At 38.3% G+C, this 23,681-nt stretch overlaps 1 protein-coding gene across 2 annotated transcripts in view; it reads left to right on the top strand.

Moving 5' to 3' along the window:
- MEGF10 (multiple EGF like domains 10) overlaps positions 1-23,681 on the top strand; it is a 106,286-nt gene that overhangs the window by 77,152 nt on the left and 5,453 nt on the right. For both annotated transcript variants that reach the window (XM_064438367.1, XM_064438368.1), the window contains 11 exons: positions 6,718-6,864; positions 9,102-9,236; positions 9,602-9,730; positions 12,788-12,916; positions 14,609-14,737; positions 17,273-17,401; positions 17,894-18,130; positions 19,439-19,566; positions 19,737-19,860; positions 21,807-21,851; positions 23,467-23,673. In XM_064438367.1, the coding sequence (XP_064294437.1) occupies positions 6,718-6,864; positions 9,102-9,236; positions 9,602-9,730; positions 12,788-12,916; positions 14,609-14,737; positions 17,273-17,401; positions 17,894-18,130; positions 19,439-19,566; positions 19,737-19,860; positions 21,807-21,851; positions 23,467-23,673 (1,539 nt within the window). The remainder of the gene's footprint in view (positions 1-6,717; positions 6,865-9,101; positions 9,237-9,601; positions 9,731-12,787; positions 12,917-14,608; positions 14,738-17,272; positions 17,402-17,893; positions 18,131-19,438; positions 19,567-19,736; positions 19,861-21,806; positions 21,852-23,466; positions 23,674-23,681) is intronic.

Raw genomic sequence — 23,681 nt, 5'->3', positions numbered from 1 at the left:
TTCCCAAAATGTTTTTATGCCACCAAAATTATATAAAGTTTCCAAAAAGATATTTTAGACCTAATATTTTTCTCAGCTCTGTGAACAGAGCAGTTGTCTACACTTTCCCCAGGGAATTTCATCAGAGGGAATAGTTTATATAACTTTGCAAAAATAAATGAAGGGTGGAAGGTTTTTCCCTTGCTGGATGACACAGTTGTACCATAACACTGGGGAGCAGCAAATGCGCTGTGTGGGGAGGGGGCGGTCACTGGCCCAGTACAGCGCATGTTTCCTTGGGCAGTGAGGGTGCTCCAAGCTGCTAAAGTGGGCACAGGTGCTTTTGTTGTACACCAAAGGGCAGCCTAGCTAACATGCTACCCTTTGCTTTAGCCTGAAGATATAGCTGCAGCTGATCATCGGGTCAACAACAAGATGCTAGATGGTTTAGGATTTTTAAGCAGTTTTTTCTTTATTTTTGAACATGGCCAATGTATTATCTTTTGCTTCTGAGGTCCTAGTTATGAATGCAAGTGCAAGTTCAGTTATTGACTATTGCATTGTCATGAGCTGTTATAAAACTCGGGAAATCATTAAAATTTGTTTTAATTATGTTCTGTTTTAATTTAGGGTTTCTGTTTTTAATTTAGGTTCTGTTGCCTAGGAGAACAGTTAGATTTTTCATCCTAAACAAAAGTGAATTTGTTTATAGGACTCCTGTTAGAAATCCTACCCTCTCTGTAGTTTACACCCAGTGCTCCCTATACAGCAGCTTTGTTCTGCTTAGAAAAGCAAGAGTTAAGGGTGATGTTTTTTTCCTGGCAATCTGACCATTCCATCACGTTCCAGGAGCCACATGACAGGATGGCACAGACGAGAAACATCCGCCCACACAGTGGATGATGTCTGCCCCAAACGCTCTCGTCCCTTGACATTTTCACTGTATCTTATAAATAACTTTTCTTCATTTGGAGGGAGCGCAATAGCTAGACAGTGGAAAAGAGTAAGAACCATTAAAACAGAAAGCACAAAAAAGATGCAGAAAATGTACTCCCCCAATAGGTAATGATAATTAATTCTTCTAATAATTTATACCAAAACTCTAAGTTAACTTCCATTAAAGAGCCACCTCTACAGCTTTTCTCAAAGACCACAATCCAGCAAGCACCATGGTAACTGTTAATTTCATCCCTTAATCTTATCTGTTCTGCAAGCAGCTGTCAAAATATGTTTATTTCCAAATTGCCTAAAAGATTAGAGAATTCATATTCTTGCAAACTGAGGTTTTGCATTACTGTTGCAAAAAGGGCAAAGGTTTTCCTCTAGGCAGGTTTTTTTATTACTATATTACAGTAATGTGGGTGTTACTGATAACACATTACTGTTGTGCTTTCTTGGGTGCAGTTCTACTGGACCTTTCTGTTTGTGCAGAAATGTCATGTCATACTGATATGACATTTGTTATTCTTAAAATCAATTTAAAGGTCATGTAGTGCCAGGGATTATGAAATACCACTCGTCTGCTATCCGTACCAAAACAATAGCATTGGTTTATGGAAAAGACAGATGCAGTAATATCAGCCTACATTTCACCAGTGTGCATAGTATTCATCCATATGCTAGAGCAGATAGGGTGTTGGTGACTTTTTGCTGTGCAGGACACCTGCTGATGCTAGTCAGATGGCCCATCACCAGATGTGTTGTTTCTGTGAGGAAGTGCTGTATCTTTCCATGTGGTCCTGACATTATTTCTAAGAGGCACATTTGTTGCTGGATTATAAGGGGGAGGACTGTCATCTGACACCTTCCCCACTGATGCAAATAACCAGGTCCACTGGGAAGCACAAACTAGAACTCTCCGTTGCTCCTTAGTGTTTAATGTGTATGCATTTTTTTCCCTCCTACATAGAAGAATAAAAGGCATGAACGAAGACTCTCATGGGTCTCCCTCACCTTAAGACTGAGAAATGAGCTGCTGATAGAACAGCATGTGTGGTGCTGGTACTCTGGTGCACCCAAGCTGAGAATCTCTTGCAAGAACCTGGGTTTCCCTGTATCGCGGCTGGTTTCCCCTGGCCTCCTGAAGCACAAGGTCCCGTCGTGAGGACTATTCAGTGTGCCACAAAATGAAACTGTATGTGGGCACAGTGTCATGATAAAAAACCAGCATACTTATGTTCCAAACATAGGGAGACGAATTCTTCAGTACGAGGGTTGGCCTACCCTGCACCTGGACTTCATTGTGTCTATATCTCTATTACCTATGCATTGTGGTGGATCTTTATGTGGAAGCAATACCACTCTTAGAAGAAAAACTTTAAATCAGTAGATTAAGTACATTTATTTTCTAGCTATCAAGAAGGTAAGAAAAGAAGTATAATTTTCTTGTGGCTACCTAAAATGTGGTAGATATAAAGAGGAGCACCACTGGAGTGGGTGACAGTACATAGCAACAGTAAGGCCTTCAGAAAGATATTGGGATATCTCAAAAGTGATTCTTCCACTAAAATTTGCCTTCAAACTCTGATACAGCACTGTTTTTGTTGATAAGCTTCTGTAGCTGTGTTCCTACCAAAACTCACAGGCACAAACTCTCCTGCTGCTGCAGTGAAGAGCAGCAGTCTGAAATTCTAGCAAAAAAATCTGTGATCCTTTTATTGGCTCCTTAATATAATACACTTTTATTTAGTCTTCTGGCTATCTTCAGCTAGAGAGCAACGTACTTCTTTTCCCTTAAAGACAATGAAGGTACTTCTGAACAGTGCCTATGAAGTTTTTCACCACTTCCCTGTGCTGTTTCTCCCTTTCCTTTGGGCTACTCATTTGACAGAGAAGTAGGGAAGCATTTGGCACCATCAGAAGTCTCAGCTTCCTTGAACAGAAGTGATCTAGTGTTTGTTTCTCTCAAACATGAAGGAAGAGATCTTGGACCACAATGGAAGTGTAGCATTAGCTCTAATGACACCAAGATTTCCCCAAGTTTTGAGGGCTTGATCCTTTTCTTGTTTAGGTTGTGTATATCCAGTTTATCTCTGACAGATGGGAGGTACACTAGTATACAAACAGGTTTTAATTCTGAGAGGCTATACTGGAAAATTCCATGTGTCATGAAGATAAATTGTAGAGCAAACACATGTTCCTTATGAAAAAAAATAATTATTTTTGAAGTCTGGATAACTTTTTATCAGTCTAATGGAAATATAATAAGCACTTAGTCCAATAATAAATTTGTCTGGGAAGATCATAAGAAATAATTGGTAATTTTTTCCCCTATGAATGCTAAAACAAATTAGCTCTCCATTGATCTGACTTGGATGGATCATTGAATCTCAACTTTAAAGTATAGCATAGGGAGTATGTAAACACTCTGCTAGCATGACTGCAGAAACACTGGTATCCCTAAAGAATTATTTACTTCATTCATGCAATTACGAATGCTGGGGGAATGCTGATTTAGATGTGAGGCCCCCAGCATAAAGCACTGGGCATTAAATGCATGAGCATTTCTTCAGAGCAGCTTAGCTGAAGTTTATCATGACCATTCAGCTATTGCCTAGCAACTTGTGAAGGCCATCAAAGAGCTCTTTGTCCATAGCTCTGGCAAAAACATTTCCTCGCAGATATCGTTATCAGTACCAAAATCAGCATGAAAACTTATAAAAAACAATTTTATTGCATAAGAGATTAATACTTGCTTGAAATTGTGCTAATCATAAGCCAGTATGCTGTTGATATTGTTGTAAAAGCTGAGTGAAATCTTGCTTTGTCAGTTCTAGTAAAAACGTTTCTTTTTCCTCACAAATGTCTAGCTTTTCTTTAAAAGCGTAGCTTTCCTGGCTGAAATTTCATATAAAGCATCCGAGTCTGGAAAATTATTTTTTAATTTTTTAATCCTTTTAATATCTCTAACCTATTCTTTCTCAGAAACACACATATTTGATTTTTACAGCTCTAAGATGTGAAACTCAGTTTCTCATTTTTAACTGCTGTATGAACTTATCTAAAAACAGTGAGTGAGATTTAAAACTGTTTGTGTAAGTAGAGATGCATTGAATCACTAAATGAATTAGTATTTCTGCTTTGCTACATTCGTTCTTGACACACACAGAGGGGTGAAATTGGTTTTTCTTATGGCCAATAGTGAATATAATAAAATTCCTTCTATAGTAATATTCAGTGCTCTTTCAGTATGTTATATTGTCATAATTATTATTCAGTGATATGGAGGGTACACTGTTTCTTTGGTAAGTAGAGGGATATCCTTCACCTGACTGCATCCTCTCATAAGGGTGGAAAGTGGGAAAAAGAAGGTAATTTTTTCAGTTTCCTTAATGGATAATTTTTCCTGATGTTACTGGAAGAACTTTTTCTTTTTTCATTTTTAATGGTAGTTGTTGACTCTTTTAAGTATCGTAAGCATGGGTCCCATTGTCTTTTCTATCCCAGTGTGCCCAGTATCGCCCTTTGACACCATGCTGTCATAAAGCATCCTCTGTGCACAGATCAAGACGATATAATTGAGCCTGGTGTTATTGTATGTCACTGGTCTACATAATCGCAGATAATGCACTATGGTAACTCTTGGCAACCGCTGACTTGTTAATAGTGACCATTGTATACTGAACACCACTGAAACCCATTAAGACTACGTGAAAAATGTTTTTTCTCTAGCAGGGTTTGCTGAGTGAAGCTATGTGTGATATGACAGACAACATTCACGTGAACAGAATGCCAGGCTCCATTCTGAAATGCTCTGCATGTGTCTGCTTGTGCTTTCACAGACTTATAAATCCGAGTTCTCAAATCTGTGAACCTCAAGCAGCGCAATTTTATGCATCTGAAAGAAGTGGTCTTGTTTCTGAAAAAAATGCTGTGATCTCATCCTGCTCATGTGCATTAGCATCTCTCAAAATCAAACCACTCTCTTTTATCTATTTATCCACAAATACAGTTAATGAAAAAGTTGACCCAGGCTACTGAGAAGCAAGTCTACACTGCTTCTCAAATGTAGATGAAGATAGGAGAATGACATTGCCCATGCAGGCAAAAATGAAAAAGTAATTATATAAGAAGCCTTTCATTTTCTGACAATATATTTGTTTTAGGTCAATATTAACCAGAAATCATTGTACAATGAGGGCTTTTAGGTGGCCTGTGTACTGCCTGCTGCTGGTTAGCATCTGGATTCTAAAAGGCAAGTGTGTTCTCTCTTGCTGGCGTTAGTTGGTGCAATCTGTTGAACCACATATTTGATTATTCAATCTGTTGATTGCTTTGCAGAGAAACAAACAATTTGAAAGTGTGGAGTTTCACCTCTCCTCTAATTAGATAGTTAGTCTTTGGGTGTAGGCAGCTTTTCAGGGCACCTGCTGTGGGGGTTGGGGAATCACCTCTGAGTATGGTCTATCAGTAAACTGTAATTGTTTTTCAGTCTTGTTACAAACAGTAGGTTTTGCTCTTCTAAGTTAAAAGATTTTTTTCTTGTCACATGTGAAACTGTTTTGCTTTTTTAGGACTCTGGCAGCCAGTGAACCTGTGGCATATTTTTCTGGAAATACTTACAAAGCAAGACATGCTTGTGGTTGGATTCACTCCACTTTTCCTTTAGCGAAGGGCTTCATTCAGTAGAGGCGCTACAATAATACTTAATTGTTAATGCAAAGTACTGTAGACACAATACGGTCTGAGTTCCACAGTGGTTCCTGCTGGCATTCAGCATGCAGCGTGCTTTTTAAAAGCAGATAGTGGAAAAAACAAACAGGAAAGTTATATTTAATGTTGCTGCACTGCAAAGAAAAAAACCATCCCATGATTGGATGATTATAAGTAGTGGTTTCTATTATGATTTTTATATAGGGGTTGAGGCTGTGGCCATTTTATAATCAATTTTATGCCAAAAATGGTTAGACAAAGCACTGACTGACCAGCATCCTTAACACTGTTGCAGCTAAGCATTTTGGAATGCTCACATGGTGTGTTTGGAAACCCTTTGTGTGTGCTACATTTTTTCCATTTGGTATGAGGCTTAACAGTAATCAGCTCACCACTAATTAGAAATCACTCTGTGTCCTGCACCCCATTATTACACAAAATTATGTCAGACCTTAAGAATTTTTACATTCAGAAGAAAAAGTTTCTGCAATACCTTTTGTCATGCATTTCCCTAACATAAAATTTGAAAATAAGCTTTTGCTGTTTTGAAACAGGCATTATGGAGGAAGCAAAACCCATTATTTTGCTGCATTTGCATTACTATCTACTTCCAGTTCTCTTCATTTATACCAGTAGTGAAAGTGAGAGGAATAAAAGACCTTTTTAGATTTTTATATGTATAAAGGTCTTGGAAAATTATGGAACTCTTTATACTATTGAGCTGTTTGCATTCATCTTTGTGGATCTTAAACTACTGGCAGGCAGGAAGCCTGGAGGTAGCATCCCATGGAGCTCTTAAGTTTCATGTAAATCTGCGGAAGTGCTTTCCTGTTACAGAACTCAGGATCAGCCCTTACGTACATCTCATCAAAACGGGAATATGAAAGAAATACACTGTCCTGGGGAAAGGCAGGAGCAGAGATGCAAGTTTACCTTGTTCTGTTTTCTTGATGTCAGTGATATTTTCATAAACAGGTTTTGTGAACTGCATTTTAAAGATGAGTCCTCTGAAGACCAAAGGTTTAAATTAACTACACATATGAATTCTTTACAAAGCCTGACAGTCTTGTTTATTTATGGTTGCAGGCATTCACTGTGACAGCGTGTGTGCTGAGGGACAGTGGGGTCCAAATTGCTCATTGTCGTGTTACTGCAAAAATGGAGCATCCTGCTCTCCAGATGATGGGATCTGTGAGTGTGCACCAGGATACAGAGGCACCACTTGTCAGAGAAGTAAGGACAGAATAAATGCTTTAAAATCTCTGTTTCTCTCTCCCTTACTTGGAAAATATTATATAATACCATAATGCTATGTTAACTGTATCATGAAGTACTATGAAACACTTCTTGATTGGACATTTTGTCAAAATATATGAATATACAGAAATAAGTGGTATCTGAAATCAATAAAAGTTTCTAAATAGTAGTTCTCTTCTTGTTATGGTACAACTTTACTTTTATTTACTATCTGTGCCGTGACATTGTTATGCACATGACTTTCTAAGAAACAAATTTAGTAGGGGATTCCATTACAAAGGCAAGCATTTCCAAATGTGATTGGTGAACATTAATTTTGTACTGCACATTTTGGTAGGTAAATAAAACATGCATGGTTTGCAGATGCTAGAAACTTTAGCTTCCCATTGAGTCTGGCAGGAATAATTGGCTGAATTATTGCTTTTTTTTTAACGCTAATTTTGAAGTAGCAAAAAATGGCTAGTGGGATCAGTCCTTACAGTAAGTAGAGGATATCATAGGTACCCATAGTTACATTTGAAAAATTCATCTCTGTAAAATTTAAATGTTACAAGAAGTGAGATGCAGATAAACTGAGGCAAATCGTACCAGAGACAGCGAAGCAAAAATGAGATGATGTGCAAAATATCTACCCTCCCAAGAAGATTCATCACAGTTTGTCAGCAGCCTAGCTGTCTTCAGTTTGGATTGTTGAAGCTGTGAGGGAAAGGTGTTCTGGGAAGAGTGCAGTGAGTCCTCAGCACTTGGAGGGAGGCCCTGTTTTCAGAGGAGGTCTCCCAGAAACAGGGTCAAGAAGCAGGTGGTGTAATGCAGAGATGCTACTGGGTCCTCCAAAAGAGGTTTAAAAGGCAGGAGGCGACATGAAATGATCACTAGAAGGTGGCAGCAGAACCGGGAAAGGATGAAGGCCTAACAATCCAGGAATGGCAAGATTTTAAACTGAAGAATGTGATTGCCTATGGCACTACTAAATCCCATACGACTGTGGCAGTAGTATTCCTTAAGCATTTCTAACTAAGTGCAGTAATTATTCTCACTATCTAATCTCTAAAGGCCTCGCAGTTAATCAGTTAATTCAAAGGCAGACTAAGCATAACACTACATGTAAAAATGTTCCCTGTGTTTTGGAACTGTGCCTATAACCTGGACAAGGGGCTTCCAGTCCCATGGCTCTCAGAGCCCCTCGCTGATGCACAGTCTGGAGGCCAGGAAGACAAAGGTCATACAAATAATTTGGATCCCAGTCAGAAAGTGCCTTTTCAGTAAACAGGAAGACCTTTTGGCACTGTTTCACTTGGAAAAGTTAATCTCTCCAGAGAGATCTGGCCACATAGCTTGTATCAAGATTATAATTAAAAGACTGAATCTTGAATGAAATTAAAATATTGAAAAGATTCCAAGTTAGTTTTCATCAGTGCTAATTGCTGCTGTGCAGCAGGTATTTCTCTTGATGCATTACCTAATATTCTAACTTATCATGAAATAAATGCCAAAGGGGATTAGAGCAACAAAGAAGGACATTTTATGTGACAGCCTTTCCCCCCCCCCCCCCCGTTTTATTTCCTTTATTTTTTTTTCTTTAAAGAAACTAGTGCCTTTAGCATGAGAATTAAGTGGACTATGCATTTCTGGTCACAGGTTCTCTAAAAGTTAGGTGATGCATAGCTGTCTGTACCATGTAATGAGTACAGTGAGCACCTAAATGAAAGGATGACTGGAAAGCATTTGTACGTTTGTCTCAGTGAAGTAATGGCTATTTGTATTTCAAGTTAGGAAACACTGAAGAAATCAAGGTGACCCAACTCATCTACAGATGAAATGGTCCACTCTCTTTTTTTAAATTATTTTGCTTCAAATATGCTTTAAAAGATGTTAATCTTGTAGCAGACATATAGTATAAAGCCATATATGTATAATACATAAAGTATCTATGCATTTCAAACATAACCCAAGTACAGTGTGGCCTCACAAGTGATGGAATGTCAGCTAAGTCATTACTAACTGGAATATAGTAAACCCTTGAGGAAGACAAGCAAATCTCCTTTTGTGAGTGTAAAGCATTGAACTGTATGAATAATAACAACCACCATTGTAACTCTTGTGTATTTAAAAAGAAGAGCTAATTCAAAGTCAGGAACAAGTGCACTGAAGAGTACTTCACAGCTGTATAGAAAATGCGGGAAGCAATGACAGTTTTTATTTTCTGATTCCAGTTTGTTCCCCTGGGTTTTATGGACACCGCTGCAGCCAGACATGCCCCCAGTGTGTACACAGCAGTGGTCCCTGCCACCATATTACTGGCTTATGTGACTGCTTACCTGGATTTACAGGAGCCCTCTGTAATGAAGGTACACGTTGTAATAAAGACTCTATGGGATGCAGAGACCAAGCACTGTAATAATTTTCATTCCATCACTTGGAAACTATAAAACCAAGAATAGTTTCTGTTGTAGTATATGCGGTTTATAAATTAGGAATCTTAAGCAGGTTTAAGCTGTTTGAACATTTGATCCTTAAGTATGAAACCCGCTGTATTCTTATCTGTATAATGAGTATTTATAATGGGCTTACCAGAATTTATAATGCCTTACTTTAGCACTATACTAAGCAATATGTTTCTTGATCCAAATATTAGTTGCTTTCTCTTGAAATAAAGAAAATACAACCTTGTTCTGATTACTAAAGAGTTCTAATTCTGACAACTTGTTTTCAGTATGTCCCAGTGGCAGATTTGGGAAGAACTGCATTGGAATATGCACCTGCACCAATAATGGAACATGTAATCCTATTGATAGATCCTGTCAGTGTTACCCTGGCTGGATCGGTAGTGACTGCTCTCAGCGTAAGTGTCAGCTTTGTTTCCCTTTATTTTTAAAACAACTAATCAGGGTTCAGCTATTTAAATTCTCTACTTTTTGGTAAAGAAACACTGTCTCAGTCAGAAATGAGGACTTCATGGTATATATTGAAGAGATCCTAAACTTTTCTGCATTTCATTGGCACTATCAGTAACACATTTGCACTATAATTTTTCTAATAATTGGGCTGGAGTTTATGACAGGAGAGATCAACTTCAGTCTTCCACTGCCCAAAGAAGAGTTGTAGAGAAGCTAGATCAGACTTGTTTCAGAAGGACACTGTGAAAAGACAACAGGCAATGCTCACAGGTTGCAGCAAGGGTGACTTTTACTAGATACAAGAAAAAACAGTCTTACTGTGAGAGTGGCCATGCACAGCAACTGTCCAGAGAGGCTCTCAAGTCTCCAGCCTGGAAGAGGCACTGAAATTATCATCATTGAAGATTCTGTGAGTAGGATGTTGGACTAGGTGATGCTAGAGGTCTCTGCCAGCATGAAAAAGTCTGTGACTTGATGAATCTTGCATTGCAGAGAGGGCTCTTGACCTCTTTGCTTGTCTGTAACTATTTAGTGTTATCACAATAGTGTTATGAGCATCCCAGGTCTTGTATCCTCACGACAGTCTTATGAATAACAGAGGTGTTATTTTAAAAATAAGGAGCTCAGGCACTGAAATACAGGGTGGTTTTTCATGCTACGGTTGCACAGAGAACTACTGGCAAGGCTCAGAACAAAGCCAAGATCTTCTCAGACACGAGTTAGTCCTCTGCTGCAAGACTACCCTTATTCCTGTTAAACATTTGAACAGTTTGTTAAAAAAATCTTCACTATGACTTTTTTCAAGTGCTTATAACTTTTTGACGGATTGTTCTCTTTCCTCCTTTTATGAATGTTTCATGGTTACACATTTTTAGTGTCATTCTACCTTGCTCGATGAGTATTGTCTTGGTATGCTAAACTCTGAAGACTGCAACTGATTTAAAAAGAACTGATTTTAAAAAGGATTTAAAAAGGCCCTAATTTTATTATGTTTCAAGGAGTTACTTTGTTAAATAATTAGGCATTCTTTAGATGCTTTGCTGGGTCTATGCAAATTAGTAATGACAGGAAAGAAATATCTGAAGCAAAATTCTCACAAGAAGCATATCCAATTCCATAAGGTACCAAAATCCACACAGTCTGAAACACATGCATGCCAAAATTTCAGTCAACCCATTTTTATGAATAAAAGAAGCTGTACCAGACCCTGATATGTCAAAATTCAGAAGACATTGTGCTGGGGTTTCCAGAGAGGTGCATTTCCTAATAACATGCCTCATTGGTTTGCATAATTTACGGTTTGACTGGTCCAGGCTAACTCGCTCTGTACCAGTGTGATGTAACATCTGGTCATTTTGGAAAAAAACCTTTGCTGGCTAAATTCTGCGAAGTGATTAGCATGCACAGCTCAATATGATACCAAAATAAATCTTGGGCCTATTCCTGTGGAAGCCAGTAGCAACAAAGGTCCCTGTTTTTATGGTAAAATAAGTAGGTAGTTGGAAGAGTAGCAGAATAGGGGTATTTAGGAGGAGGAGGGACTTACTCACTGAATCAATAACAAGAAAATGGTGCCAGCAATATGAATGGAAGTGTCTATTGAGGCTGTGCTCATGGACCGTGACAGAGGAAGTTTATTTGCTTTGTATAAAGGCCTTTCGTTCACATGGAAAATAATGATTCCATTAATTTCTTTTGGAACTAGCGACCTTTTTGAAACTTCTAACCTTTCATCTGTATGTGATTTACATTCCTTCTTAGTTGACCACTAATTTCAAACAAAAAACAATAATAAAAATCATTATAAGGCTCAACTTAAGTGGAAATAACAAAAACCAAATTTACTACCTTTTTTTCCCAGTACAACGTAGGGTATTTCTTTATGGAATGAAATTTGGGCAAAGATAACACTTTGCAAAAATACAGCCCACACATAGATGAGTCATTATGCAAATACTTAAAGGCTTCAAGAGTTTTTATTGCTCTCAGACAGGGCTCTGGACAATGAGCAGTACACAACAATAAGGAATTATCAGCCTTTTTAAACTTTCACAGGAATAAAGCTAAGGCTTCTGTGTCTGAACTGTTTCTTTTCTCCTATGAAATACTCATGTTGTACTTCCACAAAACCATTCTCTAAGTTATGCATCTCTTGCTAAAGAAACAAATAAAAACTTCAAGATGTGAATCCTAATCAATGGAACAGGCATATTTTTAGAGTACCCTCTGCACTTAGTGATATTCTGATATGAAGAAAATTATCTTTTGCTCTCTCTGAATAGTAAGCATTTTGGAACCGCTTCACTATCCTAATGGCAGCACATAGTATCAAATTCATTCACCATGACATTTTTCAAAGCAGTCAGTAAAATTCTGTCTCATAATGTGTCAATATAATAGTGAGTGAAAAATGAGTACTTGGTTTTAGAAATATTATATTGATTAATGGACCCACGGAAGCAACTGAGTTAACTTGATTAAGGTACAGTCCTGATTATATGCACCATGTTTAGGCAATTATGTAGACGCTAACAGTGGAAATACAAGAAGTAAGCTTATTATTGGCTCTAAAGCTATAGGCTATGAGATGTGTTTCAGCCTTCTCTGTTCTCCTTCACTTTTGAGGCTTATCCCCTTGACTGTGCTCAATTGAGCTGTTTGCAGATTAAAAAATAAATTAAGAAAGGAAACTTTCATGGCTTTCTCTGTAAGAAAACTGGTATGAGTGTCCTAGTTACTGAGTATCAAGTGTGTATCACTGGATTCTTTCACGCATTTAATCTTTTTTCAGCACTTTTTATCTAGAGTAAAATGGTTCCTTAGTTACCCAAAAAGAAAAAAAATATAATCTGTGGCTATTTGCTCACAATGGAGCAGCCCAAAAAATGCATTTAAAAGAAGAACAACAAACCCCAAACAAAGCAGCGCTCATATGTAAGCAGCTCTATTCATGGATATCAAGGATCTTTGTCATTTGAGATTAATTAATTGCTCTGTTTTAGCTTGCCCACCTTCCCACTGGGGACCAAACTGCATCCACACATGCAACTGCCATAATGGAGCTTACTGCAGTGCTTACGATGGGGAGTGCAAATGTACCCCTGGATGGACTGGCCTTTACTGTACACAAAGTAAGTGATATTTGTTATCTGTTCTTAGTCTACAAATCAGTGACAGAATTTTCCTTCAGCATCTTTGCACATGGATTTCTTCTCATGCTGCTGAACCTTTTTGGATCCAGAAGATGCAACGCATTTCCTCCATGTTGCAGGGGAGGTCCCTGTATAAGCACCAGCAGAGTGCTGGCCACTGCATTCAGGCTCCTTCCTTCAGAGGAGAACAACTTTCGGCTGCAGATGGGCATCCCTGTGGAAGAGTCTGTTGTGTGCAGACTCAGAATGAATGGCTCTGACATTCAGATGCTACCACTGCAGATGTGTGGTTATGGCTGCAGTCCGTAGCAGCGATAGTGTCAGCTCTGCAGGCATTCCCCCCATGGTGGGGTGATGGTACCACCTAACTCTGAAACCTCCCCAAGAAGTACTCTAGCAGCAGGGACCCAAAAACCAAGACTGTAAGGTAAAACAGAGCTGACTGAAGCCATAAGAACATCTTCCAGCTTAGCTGTGGCTGTGGTCTACTGAGGCACAGCGCGTGTCGTCACTGCAAAGTGATCATACAGTACATCTCCTGTCTGTCATTGCTACCTCCTGGGGGCAAGTGCAGCAACAGCTCTAGCTCAGCACCTGTAATTCAAACACTGACATAGAAGCTATTTTATAAAAGCTATTTAGAACTTAGAAGCTTAACTTCACTAGACTGTAATCTTATCATTTGTTTTGGAATTTTCTTTGTGTAATTAATACATTAATACTGATTTTTTTCTCCCAAGAGCTTTTCATTAAAATAAGAATACAAGCAATGCAGTGACTGGGTGTAGGTATATATAGCACTTATTATATGCTAGGTAAGACTTTCATACAAAGTTTGAAAAATAAACATTTTTTAGAGATAGATATTAATAAAGTTACCTTCTTATCTTTATCATATTATAGCTTCAATTTGGTTTATCTTCAATCCAGGCACCCCTACTGTCTGTAACCTGGGCACAACCGTTATCTTTGAAATCAAGAAAATTAAGACTGCTAACTGTGTTTTGCGTTCCATGTTTAAATACACATTTTTTCGTAAAATCAGAACTCTCCTTTTTCAACTGAATAATGTCATAGTGGAAGGAAATAACAGATACATTATAGGGCCATATGGATGCAGCTCTGGAAGACATTCACTATACTGGTTCAGCTGTCAGCTATCATGGTTATTTTGCTTCCTGCTGGTGAATAATGATCTCTTTGCGGTGATGTGTCTTCTTCATACTGTAATGGTATCTTTGAGAGGAGCTGAGATACAATATGTTATTATTTTTAAAATTTTTTTATGCTTCAGCATCAACTGTGCAGAAAATATGTCCAAAGGTTCATTCATCACTGAACAGACTCCTTGCTGTGGTTCACAAACTACCCTCTTCCTCCTCCTTCAAATATGTTCTTAAATCCCCTTCTTGGAGGAGCCCTTCTTGCTGCCTTCTTCTGAACGTCTGCTGTCTGCACAATTTCCCAGCCACATTTTAATGTAGTTTTTATGTAATATGTATTTTAAACCACTTATAGGGTAGGTCTTGATCTATTGTGTTTCTGCAATGCCATGTTCAGTTGCGGGGCTACAAAAATAACTTCTCAATAACATACTTAAGCAGAATATGTGCATTTTATTTCTAGAGCAGTTGGTTCACTCCTTTTCCCCTCTCACTCCTTGTATTGCAGGATGTCCCCTAGGGTTTTATGGGAAGGACTGTGCACTGATATGCCAATGTCAGAACGGAGCCGACTGCGACCACATCAGTGGGCAGTGCACCTGCCGCACAGGGTTCATGGGGAAGCACTGTGAGCAGAGTGAGTAGAGACTGGAATTGTTTGTGCCTGACAGCAAATACCGAACCCTGAGCCAATGCTCCGTTGTTTTGGCCAGTGTTGTGATACAACCTCTTGGCTTCAGTGGGAATTTTGATGGGGAAAGAGCTTCAGGATTTGGACCTAGGCTTTTTCCAAACAGATAAAAGCCTGCAAAATTAGTTACTAAGACTGATTACAATTGTGATGACTGTTTCTTTCAATTTGTAGCTATGTGTAAGAGACATTTGTACTACTGTATTCTAGTTGCTTTGGACATAATGCTAAAAAATCCCAACAACTCTCTCATGTAAAAGTAACAAATGAATCCAAGTAATTGTTATTAGCATTAACAAAATTAGCACAATGAAAACTAATATTTAGAAAACTAAAGATAAGAAGCACCACATCAAAATTAATCTTTGCAATGTGGTTTTACAATACAATTGGACTATAAAAGCATAATAGATGGCATTTTGTTTTCATATGTGTGCCCAAGAAAATCAAGAATAACACTGCTGACATCAATGGTAGAATAATGTTGTACAGCATTAAGAGAGTAATCAGGCCCATAAGCACAGAACGGTTAGCCCAACTTTTGCTAACATTACAGAGTGGTGCTTCCACACCTCATGCATGATACTGCACTGCAAAGCAATCCATTCAACCTACTACTGTGAAGGTTTGAACCTGTCTTTGACACCAGCATCGTGCAAAGGGCTTTGCTTTTGATGTGTGGGGGACACTACATATTACTTAGAGCCAGGACTGATTTAGGGGGCCTCTGGATCTGAGGGGCTGTGCAGCGGCCAGGATAGCACGCGATACACCTGGCAGCACTGTAGCAGAAGGGAGTGGAGGTGACTGTCCCTACTGACACACTTTATTCCCACGGCGCTGGGTCTAGCCCCAGCTGCAATGGGAGTTATGTTTGTAAGGCTAATCAACATCTATGGCGGAAACATTTAAAATTTGGAAGTAGATTTTTTTTTCCCTAGGAAGAATACAGTTGCAACAAAATCTGAATGGTTTAGAGAAATATATTTATTTCAATGGAATAATAGCTGGAAACATGTAACTATTAGCTATTTAAATTTTCTTATTCTGCTCCGATGATTCAGTGTTTCACTTCAAAAGAGCAATAGTGTTTATGAAAAGATAAACTTTTTAAGATCCTCTCTTGATGTCATGATGTCACAAAATAATTTTGAACGCATTGGCAAATTTTTCTTATCTTTTATAGATTTTATATTTTATCCTACAATCTGATAAGAATGATTTAATGATATTAAACTAAATGTTTTGATATTTCTGAATTTGAACATCAGTTTTAAAAATTGAATTTTCATTCCAATTCAGATTTCAAAATGCCAAAATATATTACGGCATGATGGTTTTTGCCCAGCCATTGACTGCAGTAGTTATAATCTTGTTTTACTGATTGTAACCAAGAGAAGAAGCATGAAATTCCACTTGAGTCTGGATTTATCAAGACTGCAAGAACATTTCTCTGGCACCTATTGTGTTACATTATCTTCTAAATTAGGAATACATAAAAGAAGAGTTAGATTATTTTAAAAAGAGAAAAAGAAAAACAAATCAATATAGTTAAAAAACTCCTGAGAGATTTCAGAAAATTGAGTCTAAGAAGGTGAAGAAATACACGCTTCTTCAAACCATCAGAACTACAACACTGTAATGCACCACACAGTAACAGAAGTGGCAGTATAAAGGAAATAATTTTATCAGTGTAGGACAATTCTCTACTATGCTAATTACATGAGGTAGGAGACACTTTCATCAGTAATTAATTATTGTATTCAAATCATTCTGGGAGAGAAAAAATAATATAAAACTCTTCCAATTAACTTATTCTTCATAATTTAGCATTTTTCTCCTGTAGGTAGTTTCTCAATGTATACATTACAGTATCAAAGTATGCTATAAACAGCCTTGGACCAGTTTTATTTTTACATAAATGTGTGATATATATTAGACTCATTCTCATGGCCCTTATCTCTTGATCTTTACCACATCAGCACATCTGTTGTATGACATGACACCAGCCAGATGTCTGGCTCCACTCATACGACTACATGATTTTTCAAGCATTGGGTTCTGAGTAACCTGGGAGATCTGACAATCTGGTGTAGAACTGGCACTTTTTTGACATTTTGTCCATTTCTTCACTGTCTTGTACCCTTTTAATCTTTTTGGTTTTTTTTTCCTTCCTAATTTCTCTGCCTAAGTGGCAGAAATATTACAGGTAATGGAAAGTCACTTCTGAATACAATTTCCTTCTTTTCCTTCTCCTGTCCTGTGTGCACAAGCACACCAGACACAGGCACAGAGAGGTCCTCTTAAAATCTTTCCCATAGAGGTCTACCACTAATAACACATTGCCATCTGCTGGCCATGTACAAAAACGTATGGGGTTAAAAACAGATGATAGCATGTATGGTGCTGTAGATCTGTAACAACAAAAGGTTTCAGAAGTACTGACTATGTCTGATTTTTATTTGCACTTACTTTGTGCAGAATGTCCTCAAGGTACATACGGGTATGGATGCCGGCAGATATGTGATTGTCTGAACAACTCGACCTGTGACCACATCACAGGAACATGTTACTGCAGCCCAGGCTGGAAAGGGGCCAGATGTGATCAAGGTAGAGCCTAGATGCAATAAAATTATTGTAATTGTTTTCTATAAAACTTGCAATAACCTATTAAATGCCATCTCTGTATCATTCAATAGTCTGTTCTATTAAATTATATATGTTCTGTAGATTTTGTGTTAGATGCCTCAGTGCTAGTTTATTGGAGCAAAGCACTCAAGTGTAGATAGCATGAAATGTTTTACAGTGCTGTGCTGTCCAAAGCTGCTGATAGAGCATGAACTTTACCTGCTCTGTGCTTTTGCCTAAAGAATGGTCTTACTTTTTCAACTCCATGAAAAATATCTCTTCCTGTGAAGAAGATGAATGCTTTTACTTAAGGCTAGGATTGTCTTCACATTGGTTTCTGACATAGTTCTATTTTGGCATTATTAAATACAGTTAAATTAGCAGAAAGATTTAGAAGTGAAATACTGTCTTCTGCTCCTGACATATAAGCCTCTGAATTTATGCTGCATATTTTCATTTCTTCTTGTATTTCAGCTGGTGTAATCATAGTGGGAAACTTGAACAGTTTAAGCCGTACCAGTACTGCCATCCCTGCTGATTCTTACCAGATCGGGGCTATAGCAGGCATCATCATTCTTGTTTTGGTTGTGCTTTTCCTGCTAGTGTTGTTCGTCATTTACAGGCATAAGCAGAAAGGAAAAGAAACAAATATGCCTGCAGTGACCTATACCCCTGCTATGAGGGTCATCAATGCAGATTACACCATTTCAGGTAAGTGACATTTGGAACAGGTTTTTTTTCTCTGTCTCTTGACTTTGTGCTTTCTTAGCTGAGCTCTAAGGGGTTCAGATCTGCCCCCAACAGGGCTTGAATGTGCATGTTTCACCTTTTCGCATTAGCAAGAGCAACTGTGAGCAGGAACATATTCAATTTTGAAAAGGGTGTCTACAGTTCTGCCTTGGAAGCCTTCCTGGAAGGAGAGGCAGGGGAGGGTTTCCCTCTTTAGGAAGAGGAAGACTGAGACACTGCCCTCAACTGCCTTTCACAGGAGATCAGCCCCTGACGCCACCCTGACAGTGGTGCTGGTGAACTGGCACACAAGACCAGTGGGATCCGATGGTAGACTTGTGTGCCTCCCTTTCAGCTATCAGAGAGAGTTCACCTGAGTTCAGCAGGATGCTGCCCCAGCACATATAGATGCTTATTTTTTTCTGCATCATAGTCTTTTGATCTCTGCTTTTGATGAATGTGGCTTACCCTAATAAAATATATCAATTGTAAGGAACAAGTGACCATATCCCTTGCTTTACTGTGTAATATTTTGCACCCTCAGTTGTTATTCTGCATTGAACAGTGGAGTATGGGCATTTCTATTCCACTGTACCTATTTTTAAACTGAATTGTGGCAAAATTTGGTTTCTGCTGAGACATTAAATTCAATGCCAACAGCTTGGCTGAGCTGTAGAAAATCAGGATTTCACACTATTTGTGGCTTGATTCTGTAAAGAGGCAGATAGCAGAGTGGCTTGAGTTCAAAACGAAGGAACGAAGGAAATGCTTCTGAAACAAAACAGTAGTTTTTGACCTGTGAAAGTGCATGTGAGTTGGGATGCAATGGGTACATTAAACTTCAGTCAATGCTGTTTTTGCACAGAGCAGTTAAGGAAGGCAGCAGGTAAAGAAGCCATAAGAAACAGTTGTCAGAGTCAAGGAAGATGTTTCAGCAAAGGTGGTGGTGCTTTTGAAGGTCCAGAAAATGTTGCTGTGAACTTGATGGTAAAAGTGTCTATAATTAAGTCAATGCTATGCCTATAGAGGCAAAGGAGAGTAAGGGACCACAACAGAAAGAGAAGTTAGCAAATGACACTTGGAAATGCTCTTTGCTGAAAGTGAGGACGTGACTAGTCAGCTACTGCTCTGTATCTCCAATTTCTTCAGATGAATGCAAGATTTTTAGATGTTTTTTCATGAAACACTAAATCAGATTCTGAAATGAGTGAAGCACTGTCAAAAACTTATCCTAAGAAAGAAATGCCATGTTATTTTTAGTTGTTCATTTTCCTTTCTTTTTCCTTTCAGAAACCATCCCCCACAATAATGGTGGAAATGCTAACAGTCACTATTTCTCTAACCCTAGTTATCATACTCTAACGCAATGCACTACCCCGCCTCATGTCAACAACATGGACAGACTGACCCTGGCAAAGGTAAAGCTTGAAAACCTGGATGCCTCTGTGTAAATTAGCCTTTGTGTAAATTTTACTTTGTTCCCTAATGTTTCAAATTTGGTTTATTTTTGCTTTCTCTGATTATCACCTGGAAATTCAGCAACTTTCCATCAGTTTCAGTTTCTATTACATATCTTTCTTTGAAATAGGCGAAAAACAATCAGCTGTTTGTGAACCTCAAAAATGTGGAACCTGGAAAACGAGGCACTGTCATGGACTACACAGGAACACTGCCTGCAGACTGGAAACACGGTGGCTACCTCAATGAGCTTGGTAAGAAAAAAGGAGGAGGAGAATGTGAATGTGTTCAGGATGGACTGGAAAGCAAGGATGATTTCCTGGCTCCCCACTCAGGGTAATGCCAGGCTTGTCGGGCTGTGTGTCAGGTTCAGGGTTATGGGCTTCCCTTAAGGCAGTACTGTTAGAAATAAAAAAGTGACTTCTTGTGAGGAACAGTTAATCAGTCTGATGCCCAGTGCAAACATGATATGCAAAATATATTATTTTTATAAAAATATTTGCTTACTAATTAGTTTCATAAAACAATGGCTATTGTACAATAAGGGTCTGCTTTGGCAAAATTACATATTCTTAGTAAATAAATTAGAGGTTGCATATATCCTTTTGGTTTTTTTTTAAATCCCCACCAAATGGTATCAATGCTTTAAAAAGTTGTTTCTCATCATCTGAGCTGCTTCAGATATAAATGCTAGGAGCATTTTCCCAGGTAAGCCTCCTGTTTGGTAAAAGACAAAGCATTGTCTTTAAGAAGAAAAATTCCTGAGAAGAGAGTTGCTTTATCCTGCTTTATGCTATCTTTTACTGTCTTTTCATCCTTTCCCAATCTCACACATTCCAAAAAGGCTGGATTGCACTGACCATATCTCTGATCCGTGAAAGCCTTAAAAGGGACTCTCAGTGCCAGTATAATTTATATCATTTAACTACCTTCATTTCTGGTCCTTATAAGTATCAGATTCTGGGATTCAGAACAACAGTGTGCAGCATTTTTTTTTTCCTGCTCATCCCCAACCTTGGTCTAACCTCAATTCAGGCTCAGATCTGGGAATTTTTTTTAGAAAAGGGTTTCAGTCATAATGCTCAATGTTCAACTTTACATTTTCATAGAGAGTTTGTACCAGCACTTAAGGCTCCTGACAGATACTGGCTGTGGTTAACACACTGCAGTTGATCTTGAGTAACAGGGAGATTCTAGAGGACTGGATGAATGCTGATATTATGCCTGTTTTCTAGCAGATCAAATGGGATTACTTGGATAACTCTGAGCAAGTGATCTGGGTATTAGTCTTGGTAAAAACAGCATAATACAAGATATAAGATCTGATAAATAAAGATGGGGTAGGAATAAAATTAATTAGTTTAGGTTGCCTCAGATAACATGTTTTTGTTCTTGGAAACTATGAATTTTGTTAACAGAGGTATTGTAGAGATAAAATTATTTTAGCCTTTTATAAGACTTCTAGCATAGTACCACAACACAATCTGATTAGAAAATTAGCATTCCATAATATCAATCAAAGCTATTTGAATAGACTAGTAACCAGGTAAGTGCCAGGTCTCTGAAAACAGTTGCCAGGCATTGGTGATTGCTGATGTTTCTACTGGGATTTATATTGAGAGAAATCTGCTACTAATGGGTAATTGCAAAGCTGTAGACTTAGGTGCCAGGTGTTTAGGCCATTCCCGCCCATCAAGGCACAGGAGCAGAGTGACCTTGGACAACACAATGGGAGTGATTAGCTTTGGAAGCAAAGTACCAAGAATTGGAGTGAACTCTGCATACCCTGAGATTTTCAGGTCAAGGTGGGATGCCTTTCTGGTAGATATAGTTTATCCAGACAAAATATACGCTTTAATCATACAGCAGTTATTAGGCTCATTCAAGAGTAACTGGGGGAAATGTAATGGTCTGTGATGTATGTGAGGTCAAACTAGATAATCTAATGGTCCCTTATGACCTTAACCACCTCTCCTCTAGTAGCAGACAGTAGACAGTAGGAAGCTACTGACTGAAAGTGTGCAAGGAAATAGTAACAATCCTTCTGTAACCCTCTACTGGTCACTTTCACAGTGCTTATAAGAGAATCACTCTGCTAAGGTAGAAATTCGTTCCAAAGCAGTTTTTAAAGCTTTAGAACCTGTTATTTAATCACTCTTCTTTGATTTTAAAACTACTCTTTTTATATAATTTTTCTCAGGTGCTTTTGGACTTGATAGGGGATATTTGGGAAAGTCCCTGAAAGGTGAGGCTATTTTCTGATGCATTTAGATGAAATGACGTAGACATTCAGTTTACTCTTCTGAATTATCATTGGTTTCTGTGTTAAGAGAACATAAAATAATTTTGGACTAAATAATTCCTACACACTGGATCAATACATGAAGTTTGTTTGGTAGGTTTTCTTTTCTTTTTGAGGGGAGGGATTTTTTTAAAAAGAAAAACCACAAACACCAAAAAAACCCAAAAAAACCCAAGCCTTTCTAAGTCCCCTATGTGCCACATGCATCAAATATTTCTGTAACGCGTGAGTCACAAAATGGTTCTATTCTCAACAGCCAAAGGGGGATGGCCCTTGAATTCAGCCTAGTGAGCCAGGTAAGGAAGAACGCTGCCTCTAATGAAAGGCTTTAAAAGAGAGCCAATTCCTCTTGAGACTGGCATGGTCAATGTAGGACGGCACGACTACAAATCTGCAGTGCATCATCACATACACTGCAGGCCTTTGGAAAAGATATCAAAATACAAATACATAGAGAGGAATGAAAAGCTTCAGAAGTTCAGCATAGTGATGGTATTTTGACCTTTTGAATTATCCAGTTTTCTCATAAGACTTTATACTGGACCATTCTCGTGTGTGTCACTATTTTTGTTGTATGATTAAGGTATGCCAAGGATGTCTAGAATGCCTGGATATCCAAACAATGCAAAAAATGTAGCTAAGTCCATAGGAATAATGAGTTAAATATGCAGAAAAAAGCAGGTGGTTTGTAACCTTACGTATAATACAGGACAATTAAGGTGATTTATTTTTTACGGAGTGATTTATTAAACGTGACATTTCCTAGTTTTGGAGGATTAGGGGAACCCCAGTTTAAAATATCTTAAAGGAGTCACAAAGTTATGAGCACCTATCCACCGACTGGTTCACCAAGGTCAGTCTTATGCTGGATATTCAGAGTTGAGAACAAGCTGAGACTGTCTCAGCTCTGAAGCTTAAATAACACAGCATATCACAAAACAACACAGAGAACAAAGTAACACGGATACCACAAAATCTCCTCCCAGCATAAGAAAATATGTCTTCTCTTAAACTACAATTATCTGTCCTTCAGTTAAACCCTGATATGACAAGGTACCTGATGGTTCCTTTCCTATGTGCACCTGACAGAAGCAGCTGGTTACTCTTTTAGTGTGGCTGCATACCCAAACTTTTCAGTAAACAGGACATCCTTAGAAGTCACCTTACCATCTGCCCAGACATTCCTAGTAGGAACATCTGAGATCACTTATTTTAATAGTGTCCTTAGTTCAGCTCTTGGAAAGGCAAAAAGTATTCTGAAGTGCATATTAAAAACTGATTCTACTCATTATCTGTATTTAATGCTAGCCACTACTTTAACCAGAATTGAAGGTGCTCTGACTTTGCAGCAGGAATTGGCTGATGGCAAGATCAAGCCCATAAAAGAGCATAGCAGTAGAGGTGTTCTCATTAATTGTAGTTTTATGACTGGTTTCCATTTAAATATTCTTTTATAAGTTACTTTTTAGAACTCAAAAATAAAGAATGCCCTGCTTGTTAGCAATGTCCATAGTATGTAGCATGCTTGAGAGAGTAATATGTTGGGTTTTTTTTGTAGATCTAGTGAAGAACTCGGAATACAATTTAAGTAATTGCTCATTAAGCAGTTCTGAGAACCCATATGCTACTATAAAAGACCCACCAGCTCTTGTACCAAAAAGTTCAGAATGCGGATATGTTGAAATGAAGTCACCAGCACGCAGGGACTCCCCATATGCTGAGATCGCTGGCTCTGCTTCAGCCAATAAGAATGTTTATGAAGTTGGTAAGTGC

Source organism: Phalacrocorax carbo, chromosome Z (assembly GCF_963921805.1).
Source record: "Phalacrocorax carbo chromosome Z, bPhaCar2.1, whole genome shotgun sequence".
Taxonomy (NCBI): domain Eukaryota; kingdom Metazoa; phylum Chordata; class Aves; order Suliformes; family Phalacrocoracidae; genus Phalacrocorax; species Phalacrocorax carbo.
The sequence above is the reverse complement of the archived record's forward strand: the minus strand, read 5'-3'. Positions and strand labels throughout refer to the sequence as shown.